The 12783-nt window shown below is 60.1% G+C and overlaps 1 protein-coding gene across 5 annotated transcripts in view; it reads right to left on the minus strand.

Annotated features, from left to right (window-relative positions):
* GTF2IRD1 (GTF2I repeat domain containing 1) overlaps window positions 1–12783 on the minus strand; it is a 96184-nt gene that overhangs the window by 39350 nt on the left and 44051 nt on the right. For all 5 annotated transcript variants that reach the window (XM_047713891.1, XM_047713890.1, XM_047713887.1 and 2 more), the window contains exons 9-14: window positions 12114–12297; window positions 8198–8223; window positions 7298–7406; window positions 6294–6331; window positions 5783–5863; window positions 5099–5188 (exon numbers count right to left, since the gene is read on the minus strand). In XM_047713891.1, the coding sequence (XP_047569847.1) occupies window positions 5099–5188; window positions 5783–5863; window positions 6294–6331; window positions 7298–7406; window positions 8198–8223; window positions 12114–12297 (528 nt within the window). The remainder of the gene's footprint in view (window positions 1–5098; window positions 5189–5782; window positions 5864–6293; window positions 6332–7297; window positions 7407–8197; window positions 8224–12113; window positions 12298–12783) is intronic.

Here is a 12783-nt window from a genome sequence, read left to right on the forward strand (position 1 = left end):
AGGGACGCAGGCAGGGAGGGAGGAGTAACGTGGGGGGCACCATGGCAACAGCCACGCTACACGGCCTCCCTCCGCAGCAGCCCTTTATGGCCAGGGCTGGGCCCAGGAAGGCCTCGAGGGCTGGTCAGCACTTGAAACCACCAGGAGGAGGCTCTAACTGGGAAAACTCGCTGTCACTGTGTCTAAGCGCCTCCAAGGGCCTGTTTCAGCCCAGGACGTGCAGCGGAGCTAGAGGGCGGCGGGACAGGTAGAGCCCAGGTCTGCCAGACTCCCCGCCGCCGGCCCGCGCCCATGTGCTCTCCTGCTACCTCCTGGAGGGCGCACGTGGGGACAAGGGAGACAAGGCACAGTACCCTGTACCAGGCGGGGCGATGGGCGAGAAGGAAAGGCGCTGATCCCGGGAGAGCTGCCAGGAGCCCAAATTCGCTCGGGACGGAGGGAAAAATGAGCCTGTACCTGGGATCCCCAGACAAGCCTGAGGCTTGGGGCTCAGTGTAGAAGGCACTGGAAGGTTTTTGGAGGGCAGGAGAGGACCCGCCCCCGCTATCCCCCCCAATCTGGGTATCCTCAGCCCCACGAAGGAGGGGCTTCTGTAGGGCTGAGGCCACTCCTGGGTGGGGGGCTGTGACCCATGTGCTTTGGGGTCCCAAATTCCAAACGTGGGGAACCTGCCAAATTTTTCACCCAGACACGGGGGCTGGGTTATTCACCGGCTCGCCACGCCCCCCATTTTCCACTGTAAGTGGCGATACCCTCCAGACACGATCAAGGGCATGCCAAGTATCCCTGTGCTCTAGAGATGTCCACGGCCTCTGGGAAGGGAGGGAGGGAGGGACAATGTGTACACAATCATAGCCACATGCATCCGCACACGTGCAGAAGAAGGACACGGGAAGGACGAAGGACACGAAATGGGCAGCAGCTCCAGGAGGGGGCGGGGAGCACCTCCTGGCTGGATCGTTGAGCCCTGAATCATTTATTTTATAATGCACACGTGTCAGCAGAAAAAGCACACGCATGGGCACATGGACACACACACACACACACACACACCGTTCTAATGCACGGACGGTGGTTCAGCATCGTTCAGCATCTTCCTACTCCGTCGGTTTTGAGTGTGGTGCTGGGAAAGGCACCGCACACGGGCAGTCAGCAAACCTGAGCTCCAGCCCAAGGCTGGGTGCCACTGGGGAGGTGGACTGGCCAGACGGGACCTCAGGCTCCCACTCTCTGTCACGCCAAAGAGGAGAAGCCATTCCCGTAGGTCTGCTGGTCCGCAGCCGCCCAGCCCCCTGCGGTCCGGACAGAGATGGACACGCGCGATCCTCTCTAAGGGGCACTGCGACCTGGGCGGCCAGGCCCGTCTGTCAGCTCATGCCAAGCCTCAGGTCACCTGAACGTCCCCCACCCCCACCCCATTGGTCCACAGACTGTCGTCAAGTCCGGTCCCGTCCAGCCCAACGAGAACAGTCTTTCTTCACGACCACGGTATCAGAAGCCCATCCCGACCCACGGAGCAGACGAAGAGACACGCCCCTTTACCTCCCAGAGCGACCGTTCCAGAACTTTCTTCCCTCTTCCTATGCTTTCCACAGCTGCAAACAGAACAGCCCAGCGCCTTCACCGGCGCCCCCATCGCTGCCGATTTTAGGGGGCTGCTGGCAGTCCATCAGGGGGATGCCACCAACAGGTCCCCGTTCTTTGTTACCAGTGACATGGTCATGAACTCCTCCGTGCAGAAGATGCTGTCCGGGTTTCAGATCATTTCCAAGGACCGGACCCCGGGGACTCCCAGGGGGTGCTCGTTCTGACACCTCGTCACGTTGACCAATTTCTCGAAAAAACAACTCGGCACACTGCCTCCTCACCAGCACCAGAAGAGCATCCCTTTCCCAACACGCACAGCAGAGGTCCCGCCCGATTCAGGGGTGCAGAAGAGGTGTTCCCCTTTCCATTCCCGAGGCTGTGTGTCGTCACGATGCCCGCTGTCTCTTCTGCGTGCGATTATCCATCTGTGTTGCAGCGAACACTGGGTTGCCCGACTCGGGTCCCCTTCTGGGGCGACTCCCGTCCCACGACCGATCGAAGATATCCCAGGTCAACTCCGAACACCACCAAGGGCCCGTTCTGGCCGCAGAGCTTCCCAAGGGGTCGGCAGAGGCTGTCGGTGGGGCCGGGTCATGCCTCTGCCTACCTCTCGGCCCCCCAAGCACCCACCCCCTATTACGTAGATGCTGAGCCCAAGGGCAGCCCCTGGGAACCCTCCACCTCTTAAATGCCAGCTCCGAGTCTGTTCCCTGGGGAGCACTACCTACGCGACACATGTCCTCCGGCTGTGAATTTTTCCTGCGGGTTCCACACCAGCGTTCTGGTCTCTGAAGGCCACGGGAAACGTCATTCCTGGGTGCACCGCCTGTCCTCTCCCGAGGCACCTGCCAGTGCGGAATCTTGCTGCCTGAACTACCTCTCCCCGACTGACTAATCCATACAAGAGGAAGGACCGAGTCCCCTCCCGGGACACCGTGGGAAAGCCCCCCAGAGGAGGCTGGGGTCCCCGTGGCACCCCGCTTCTCCAGCTGGCCTGCCATTGGCCCCAGATCCTGGGGTCCCACGAGACGACTAGGTCCCGATGAATGAGTCTCTTCTCGCGGTTTGGTCGTCCGTGTGGACACTGAATCCAGAACTGAACCCGGAACGGGCACGGGCTCTGCCTGTCTGCAGTTTGGACAAACCCTCCTCCGGAAGTCCGTTTTCCACGGTCGTCGGCTCAGACTCTGTTCCCGACCTCTCCGGTGCTGCAGGCGGGGGACCACAGCCCGCAGACCCCACACGTCGCCTCACTGGGCGGGACTCCCGGGTCCTCTTCCTGCTCTTGTTTCCGGAACATTCCCCCAACAAAGACGGGCGCAGACGAGGAGCAGAGACGTTCTGCTTTTACTCCGCTGCCAGTGAACACGGCGCCACTGGCCTGGGCCGGCAGAAAACCTTCCGTTTTTCCAGTCATGAGTCTATTTTTGGTGTGTGGTGGGGGGTATGGATTCCTCAAGTGCAGCAAAGCCCGCAGAAGACTATGGGAATAAACACCCGGGAGCCCACCGGCCGGAAGGAGTGTGTTATTAGCGTCTGGTCATTTCTGCACCTGATTTCTTAATGAAACACACAACAACACTCTTTTGATGTTTCCAAACTTCCGTCAACGCTGTCATTCCTGCCCTTCTGCAGGTGCGTTTCACGCTGAACGTCCTGTTTCTGAGACTCTTTGCCCTGTTTAATTTTACTGTTTTCAGGGTAATCTCTATGCTCACGTGGGGCTCGAACGCACGGCCCCGAGATCAGGAGTCCCACACTCCACGAACTGAGCCAGCCAGGCGCCCCTGTGCTGGTGATTTAAATGCCGCCTACTGTATGCTTCTGAATGCTATCCCCGGGCACCCCCGTCTTCCGTCCCCAATTGGGCCCACGCCGGGCGCACACGGGAAACAAACAGAAGCCAGTCCAGTCCCCTTCTTTGAGTGTCGTGGCCTGGCCCTGCCAATATCCCGTATTTACAAAGCTTTCCAGGTCCTAATTATTTAAGTACTAACGTCATTTTCTAGCCTCTCTGTGAACCTTGTGTCCCATACATAACATACCATCCGTCTTCCGGATAACCAACTTCTAAGAAATACCATCTAGGGGCGCCCGAATGGCTCAGTCAACTATGTGCCCAACTTTTGATTTTCGGTTCAGATCAGGAGCTCAGGGTCGTGGGATCGAGCCCCGCGTCGGGCTCCGTGTTCAGCATGGCGTCTGCTCGAGATTTTCTCTCTCCCCCTCTCTCTCTCTCCCCACATACTGGTTCACACTCTCTCTCAAATAATCTAATTTTTTTTTTTTAAGATTTTACTTATTTGATAGAGAGAGAGGGAACACAAGCAGAGGGAGAAGCAGGCTTCCTGCTGAGCAGGGAGCCCGACATTGGGCTCAATCCCAGGATCCTGACTGAGATACCAGGTGCTGCTCAAAGAAATAATCTTAAAAAAAAAAAAAAAAAAGACCTTTACCTCCTTTACCTATCGTTCTTTTATTATCCATGATAAATACAGAATATCTGTTGACAATGGCTGGAGATGGGAGCTGGGCGCATGAAAGCTACTGGTTTCAATTTTGCATGTTTTTGAACATTTCCAAAATGAATTTAAAAACACAAGACCTAGAGAAGCCCACACCTCCCCTGCCGCCATCTACCTGCTGGGCCAGTCCTCTTGGCTAGGACACTGCAAAGTCTGTTCCTGTCTTTGTCCTCTGTTCCCTGCGGTTTTTCCTGAACCCCACGATCAGAGTAAACATGGTTAAAATGTCACTCATTAGCTCCAACCACCATCCACCCCATGAGGAGGCTTCTGTCTCCGTGGAGTCATGCCCCCATTCTTTACTTTGACATACTTACCCTGCATAACCCACACCATCATCTACCTGCCTCCCCTGACCTCGCTCTCCCCTGACCTGTGCTAGCCACCCCGGCCACCTTGCTTCTCTTCGGACATGCCGGGCACAACCCACCACAGGGCCTTTGCACATGCTATTCCTGCCGCCTGCAAAGCTCTTTCCTGACATCCAATGGCTCCCACCACCTTCAGGTCTTTGCTCCAAAGTCACTTTCTCAGTGAGGTCCTCTCTGACCACCTAAGTCCTATAATAACAACTGTACCCCTGGCCCTCACACCTCCCCCTTCTGGCTTTGTGCCCACCACTGCACTTACCACCCTGACTTTCTCTTTCACCTCTTGATTTGCTTACTCTCTCCCTGCACTAGAAGCACATGGACCTTGGTTGTCTGGATACTGCTCTGGCCCCAGCACCTCAGACAGGACCTCCTGGGACACAGTAGGTGCTCAGCAAACAGTCACTGACTAATAGAACAAGTTAATTCATGTGGGGGTTCCTGGGGAAGATGCAGAAGCCAGACTTCATATAAACCAAGGCTGACTTCAAGTTTCCAGAGAGGAACCCAGCCTGCGCGGGGAGTCAGGCACACACTGGGTTTTCCCTGGGGGTGTCCTGGCCCACCCCCTCCCTGTGACACCCCCGGGAGGTGGGCCCCCAGCCCATTTCTTACCAGTCAGCATCTCCATCCCATAACCAGAATCTTCTGAGGGCAGATGCCCAGGCATTGAGTCTGTCATCTCCTCAGAGGTGGGCGAAGGGTCTGGAGACAAAATAACACCAGCATCTTCTGCCTGTCCTGCCCCGTCATGGTCCCTTGGGGACCCCCAGCCCCACGTGCCCGCAGAGGGGGACCCTTCAGGAAGCCGTGCCCCCGGAACTCTGAGAGGACAGCTTTAGTGACCAGCTATGTCAGAGGCCTGGCGGGGGCCCCAGGGGTGTGGGACCCCATACTGAGCCTCCAGAGACCACGTACACCCTGTTTTTCACAGACGTGGACACTGAGGCTCCCGGGCCTTCAAGTCTGACCCTCCTATTCCCATACCTCTCCTCCTCCCTCCTGCCTTATAAATCCCAGGGGAGCCAAGCCCGAGAGAGCAGGCTGTGCGTGTAGGGGGCACCTTTAAGAAGGCTGGAGCCAAGAGACGGGACTGTCAGTGCAGAGGGGAGACCCAGCTGCGGAGAGGGCATGCTGGACCCCACTGCTCTCGGGACTAACTAGAGACCCCTTCTTGGCCCCGGGGAGACAGAGGTGATAGCCCAGGAGGGGACTTGGTGGTTCCGGTCAGCCTGGGGGCAGGAGTTGCTTGGTTCCTGGGGGTCCATGGAGGGCACCCTTCAGACACCTGTCCCTTACCTGGGACGGTGACCTGAATAATATCTAGATCCTCTGGCTCAATTTTAATGGGCCTCAGCCCACTCAGCTCCCCAGAAGTTCCTGCGAGGAGGGAATGAGGGATCCAGTTAGGTGCAGGCATACACTTGGCCGGGCAAAGCAAACCATTCTAGAACATTCTTCCACCCTCAACTTATTAGTAACACCCCAGGAAGTCATGCCGGCCCCGAGTTCCTGCCCAGCCCAGGAGTGGAGGCTCATCAGGCAGGCCCTGAGTCCCACAGAGGGAACCACACTGGCCCACAATGCCATCCACACCCTGCCTGGCCCTCTAGCCCCCCGGTGAGCTCCCAGCATGCTCAGAGGCCTGGGGCGTGGGGGGCAGGGATGGACAGTGTAAGTCATCAGTACTGGGGCACATGGTCTGAGCTTGCCTCCCTCCTCCCCAAGGCTGCTGGGAGGGGAGACAGAGGGTGCTGGTGGACGCCCTCTCACCCCAGGACACACACAGCGGGGTCCTGCTCCTCCTCACCTGGCCCACAGTCTTCAGAGACACCATTCTTGTCTGACCTGTGGGAAGGAAGGAGGCCAAGAAACGACCCAGCATCAGCCCTAGCCCCCTCCTCCAGGCAGTCGGGAGCCCACGGGGGCTGCCAGCTCCACAGCACCCCCCCGGACTATGTTCACCCCCCTGATCCCCATAGGACAGTCCTCCCTACGGGTAAGATGCCCAGGGTGGGGGTCTCCCAGGCCAGCAGTCACCCACTGCCCCAGCCGGGATGCTCTGTATCCTGGGGTACATGGTCTGGGTATCCACCTTCCCCACCAGCTGGAAGTGCCTGAGTCCTGGCTTGGGCCAGAGTGGGAGCCCCACAGCTGAGCACAATGCGGTGCGATCGGTGCTTGCTGGGGGCGGATTGAGAGCGGAGGGGGTATAGCCGGGAGGGGCTACAGAAGCCTGGGAGGAGGGGTGGGGAGCAAAGGGGGGCAGGGCCCCCGGACAAATGATCCAATGAATTCACAGAGCACTGCTGGGGAGGCCCGGGCTGAGCTTGGTGCTTCTGGAATAAATGGGCCGTCCCCAGCCCCCAGGAGCCCAGAGCCTGGGTGGGGGGCACTGGCGAACAGTGGTGACCAGGCCACGAGCGGAGTGCAAAGCCTTGTCAACTCACAGGGCAGACACCTGACCTAGTCCGGGGGCCAGAGAAGGCCTCCGAGACACGAGGCAACATCTGGTGAGATCCTGAGGGGGGACAGATCTCTCCAGGTGGAAAAAAAGTCAGCAGAGACTCTGTTCTCCTGTCCCTTTGGGTTCTCCTTGGCCCGCAGCGGGTGAGGACACAAGGGTGTGTATGTCGGGGAGGGGTGTGTGTGTCTGTGCGGAATGACCCTGTGCTTACACACGGTGAGTGGGTGTCAGGAGCCGCCGGGCATGGCATCCTCTAGCCAGCCCCAGGCCTTGCTCCTCCCGCAGGTCACACCACCAGCCCCGAGTGGCAGAGGCAGTAGGCCAGGGGCTGGGGTGGGGGGCCTCACCGAGCAGTCCCGGGCAGCTCGAGGACAGCAGCACGCGAGATCTCTGCAGAGGTATCCTCTGGGGGGCTGGCTGGCTCCAGCTTCGTGGGGTCTTTGGTAAACTTATTCCCTGGGTGGAGATGCGGGGGAGGGGAAAGTCAGGGCCAAGGGCTTCCGGCCTCCGTCCGCCTTCAGGGCACCTGGACAGGGGCCTGTGGGAGGCTCTTGGGGTATAGTCCGGGCTCTGCCAAGCCAGGAATGGGGCCTGGGCAGAGAAGGAATGCAGGCCCCTGTGCCAGAGGAGGCCAGGGATCTGGGAGGACTGAAGGACAAAGCAGCAGCCAGAAATGACTGTCCTGACCTCATGTTCACTAGGAATGCTGAGGGCGCCCTCGGAAAAGAGGCCAAGTTGCCCCTGAAGGCTGAACTACGAAGCCGTCCTCTCATGTAATCATCCCAGGAACTCGGAGGAAAATGCGTCTTATTACCATCCCCAGTTCACAGATGCGGAAACTGAGGCCCGGAGGACCCTGGCCAATGTCACAAAGCTGGGGGGATGGAGGGCCGGAACCGCGACCCAGTCACACCCCAAGATCTGTGCTCCCTTTGCTGCATCAGGCAGAGCCCGACTCTTCCTCCTTGTGGGGGCGTGCTGCCCACTGGTGGGGGCCCCCACACCCTGGGTGTGCGGCCAGGTCTCACCCCAGACTAGCTGGGCTTCAGGGAAAAGAGCAGAACCCACTTCACAGTACAGCACATGTTAGCTTTGTTATTCCCAAGGGGCTGTCTCCACCAGGAAGCTGGGGGCTGCGTCCCCCCAGAGACGAAAGCCACACCCAGGTGCCCTCCCCGCCCCAGGCTCCCGTCTGATAGTACGACTTACTCGGCCACTTCAGAATGGACTGGCTGCTCCCCACATACCTGTGAAAATTCGCTCATCAAACATCCTGGGGAGAGAGGAGAAACTGGCGTGAGGGCAATGCAGGCCTGGGGGCCCCCCAAGCTTGGGAACAGGCCTCCACACCCCTCGGGGATGCTCACTTGAGTCCCATACACACGAGTACCGCTACAGAGCTGGGTCCTGGGCTGGTCACACACGGGGGCAGGAGACGGCATGTTCCAGAACAGCTGGGCACCCCAAACCACTTCTCTGTAGTCCCCGGCTGGTCCTGGAGGCTCCAACCTGTTCATCATGGGGCCCTGGGGGCTCTCTGTGACCCACCCTGAGCTCTCTGTGGCCACCGCTGGAAGATGGTCTGGGGGCCGACCTCGCTCCCAAGAAGCCCTCTGTTATCTGTGCAAGCCAGGCCTGTCACCAGATCACAGCCACTGGGGGATAATCCATGGGACCCCTCACATGTGTCTTGGGAGTCAACGGAGCCCAGGCAGGGAGGCCGTAGGGCAAGTGGGCAACAGGGGAGCCCCTGAGGGCCATGCCATCAGCACGCAGACTATAGACTAGAGAGACAGCTGGGGGCCTGTGGCCATTCGGGACCCCTGCATCGCCCTGCCAAGATGCCTGGAAGTCTGGGCCAGGAACGGGGGTGGCAGAGGGAAGGTTGGCGTGGAAGCTGAGGTCACCCACCCCTCCACCTCCAGGGGCGGTTCTGCGGCAGACCCCCCCGGACCGGCCTGGACTCAAGAACCAAATGGTCCCCAAGGTGGGCCCAGTGGGAAATGTAAAGAGGGGCCACAGAGTCAGCGTGGGAGGCAGAGGTGGGGTCCCCTGCTGCTCCTGGGGGCCCCCGTTTATCCGGGCCCCCGAGGCTGAACAGCAGTCATGGGACCAACTCTAGGGAAAACTGACTTTCTCTCTGAGGCCCGCTTCCCCTGCGGGGGACGAGGAACTGCCGGCCTCTACTCTGGTTTTACAATCAAGTCACCTACGTATCGCCGAGCCCGAGGGCCAGGGGCTCCAGACAGTGCGTGGTCTGCCCGGTTTCCTGGGGGACAGGGAGGTCTGACGCGGCTCCAGGCCTGTGACAGATGCCCTCACGGGTTGCCCGGCCCGGAAGGCCCATTTGACGGGTGCAGACAGGGGTTTGTTGTCCCTCTCCCAAACCCACCCCAGGCTTCTAGAATCCCCTCTGGTCACTTGTGCCCCTTAAGTCCTGCCTTAGCTAGAAGCTGCCTGTCCGCTCCTCAGGTAGAAACTTGGATCCTCTCGCCAGGGGCTGGTGTCCTGGCAGGGACTGGGGTTTTGGGGACCGGGCAGCTCTCCAGCCACTGCTGACACCCTCAGGCCTCATCGAGCAGCTTCTCCCCTTGACCTCCCCCCACCCCCCAGACACGTGGGTCGGGGCAGAGACTCCACCCGTTGGCTGCTCCTAAGCCCTTCCTCCCGACTCATTTCTGCCTGGACCATCTCACAGGCTCGGCTGACCGGGCGGCCTGAGTAACAGCCGAAAACGTCTGGAAGGTCTGGGACGGAGCAGCCGCTGTTCTGTGTGCGTCAGTCACGTCCAGTCCTCTGGTCTCCCGTCAGCGGTGTGAGGCGTGGGCAACCAGGAGCCCCGTTTCACGGAGGCGGAAAGGGAGGCACAGAGCAGTTAAGTAACTTGCCCGAGGACACACAGCTGGGAGAGGGAGGGCCAGGACTCGAACTTGGGCTGTCAGCACTTTACCGGTCTTTTATCCACGAAGGGGAGGAGGTCAAGGGAAAGGACTCAGGTTTCCTGAGCATGAGGCGTGTTACATCTGCCTCATTTTATGTCGAGAAAACCTGGGGGGGCATGGGCGTGAATACATCATTGTCCTTATTTTTACAAATGAGGGCACAGGCTCAGAAGAGAGGGGTTATTCAAGGTTATCATGCTGCGAGTGACTTTAGGCCCAATCTGCCTGATGCCAATGCCGCCTCCTCCAGGAAGCCCCACAGGCTTGCTGCTCAGATACCTACTGACTCAACAACCGGAAATCTGCTGTCCTCTCATGCCCTGGACTCATCACAGGAGTGAAACCCTCGCCCCTCCCCCCCACCAATGACTGGTAGTGGCTTCTGGGGACCGGTGGGGACTCTGCCCGCTGACTGTGAGGTCCTCAGGGGAGCCCAGTGAAGGGCGGGACCCGTAGGAGCCACACGGCAAATACTAGTGAAGAATCGAATACGGTACGGTTTAGACTGAGGGCGGTCAAGGTCAGCCATGGTGAGGACCCAAATACCACGGTCAGGCACATACGGGGACACTGAGGTGTCCCTGCAACTTTCTTCTCACCTAGGCCCCCGTCCCCCTCCCAAGAGTCAACTGAAGGAAACACTTAGGCAGCAGCAGAGAGAGTTAAGCTAGACAATAGCGCGCTGCCTGACTACTGACTTCAGCTCGCTCCAGAATGATCTGTCAAGTGGGACCCCACAGTCGGGGTCGTGAGGGCACAGGAGATGGTGCAGAGGCGGTCCCACTGCCACAAGGGAGCAGGCGAGAAGCTCCTCCTCCTGTCAGTGGGGACCCCCTTTCCCACTGCTGTGCCCTCCCTGGTGAGCCCTTCCCGGCCCAGGCTGACAACGCTCAGATCCCATCTCTGGAGCATCTCCAAGTCAGCACACCCCACACGGACTTCTCACCACACCCCTGCTTCCCCCAATCGTACGCTCAACACACGGGGTGATCCTGGCCTCCGTGCTCCCCTCCACGCTCCAACATTTAGCCGGCAAACCAGCTCGGATTCCAGCGCAAATGCAGCCACCTCGTTCCCTCCGCCCACCACGCCAGCCCCCACCCATGCCAGGCCTCCTCCTGAGTCTCCCCACCCCTGGGGCTTGCTGCTCACCCCAAAACCTCCACAACCCCGCTCTGGCCTCCAGAAACCCCACAGAGGTCCTTTCCATGGCTGGAGAACAGCGCTGTGCTCTCCGAGCAGATCCCCAGCCCCCGCCCGGCCTCCTTGCATTCACCCCGAAAGCACACACTGGGCATCTACGGTATCCCGGGGGCCGTTCTGGGCACTGGGGATTCAGCGATGAGACCAACACAGTCCTTGCCCTCAGCTCCGGCCATTAGTCTAACGAGCACACACGTGAGCACACGGACACGCCGGGAGCGCGCCCTCACGGAGCTCCGGACACATGCCTGTGAGGGGGCCGGGGCGGCGCTGCCCGGAGGCAGGGGGCTGGCCACCCCTCCGTCTCTAGGCAATTAGGAGGAAGCGTCCCGGGCAGTCTGGGCATTGCCCGGAGACACTGATGCTTCCTGGATGGTGGGTCCAACCAGTAAACTCTCCAGTCAGAGTCGGGAGCAGAGGCTGGGGGGTGGGCGGTAGCGGCCTCCCTCCCCCACACTCACCCCCCCGCCCCGCCACCAAACTCAGCCACCCTGAGGGGCTGCTGCTCCAGAGAGCATCCTGTCTGCCCTCTCCCACCCACCCACCCCTGCGTCAGGGGAGCCGGCTGCCTGGGAGGGCAGGGAGGGCGTCCAGCCACCAGCAGGTAGGGCAGCCCCATGTGGGTGTGAAGGGGAGAGGCCGACCTGCCCCACCTGAGCTCAGGAGAGCTCCTTTCCAATGGCACTAAGTTCAAAGGCCTCAGGTCTTCATTAGGGAGAGGAAAACACCTCTTACAAAGAACCGATGGGGTGCCTGCTTGGGCCAGGCTCTGTGCCTCTGTTTCCCGTTCAGGCCTCAGAAGGGGCCAGGAAGTGGGGGGCCCCACACAGCTGCCAGGTTAAGGAGCCGGAAACCCCCTCCCAGACCCGCCTGTTCTGTTGGCTGGGTCCAAACCCCTTCACTCCAGCCCTGCGCAGCCATCACCTCCTGGGAGCCCCTGCCCCCTCCTCACCCCTGTCGTCCCCCCCACCCAGACACCCTGGCACCCCAAGCTCGGGCCCCGCCCCCCACCCCGTACCTCTTAATGACGAAGTGGATGCTGTGTCGCTCCTCCAGGATCCGCTTCAGCTTGGGGACCCCGTAGGTGCAGGGGCGCTTGAAGGGGATCTTGTCCGGGATCCCCACGATCTCCACAGCCTCCGGGTCGCAAGCGATCTTCCTGTAGGGGACGGGGACCATGTGGTCCAGGCCCAGGGCTTCCGCTGGAAGGGCAACGGCAAGGCTGAGCACGGGACGGAAGCGGCGGGACATGCGGGGCCCCAGGGCCGCGGGCACCGTGACCTTCCCTCGTCCCCTTCCTTGCACCAAGCGGGCCATGCAGCAGCATGTCACTTCCTCTTGGAAACTGCCCACAGGCTCCCATCCCCCTCAGCGACAGCCAGAGTCCCACCTGGGCTTATGAGGCCCCATGTGACCGGGACGCCATCACCTCTGATCTGAGGTCCCTCCTTTCACCTCTCAGCTCACCCCGCTCTCTCCAGCCTCCTTGTTGCTTCCCTAACAGGCCAGACACACACCTGTCCCAGGGCCTTTGCACATGCTTTTCCGGCTACTGAGACACTCTTCTCCCAGATCACCATTCACTTCTCTTCCTCCCTTTCCCCATTCAAGCGTCCCCTCCAATGTCCCCTCATCAGCCGACAACAGCCCTTCCATCTCTCTGCCATACCCTGCTCTGTTTTCTATCC

Source organism: Lutra lutra, chromosome 18 (assembly GCF_902655055.1).
Source record: "Lutra lutra chromosome 18, mLutLut1.2, whole genome shotgun sequence".
Taxonomy (NCBI): domain Eukaryota; kingdom Metazoa; phylum Chordata; class Mammalia; order Carnivora; family Mustelidae; genus Lutra; species Lutra lutra.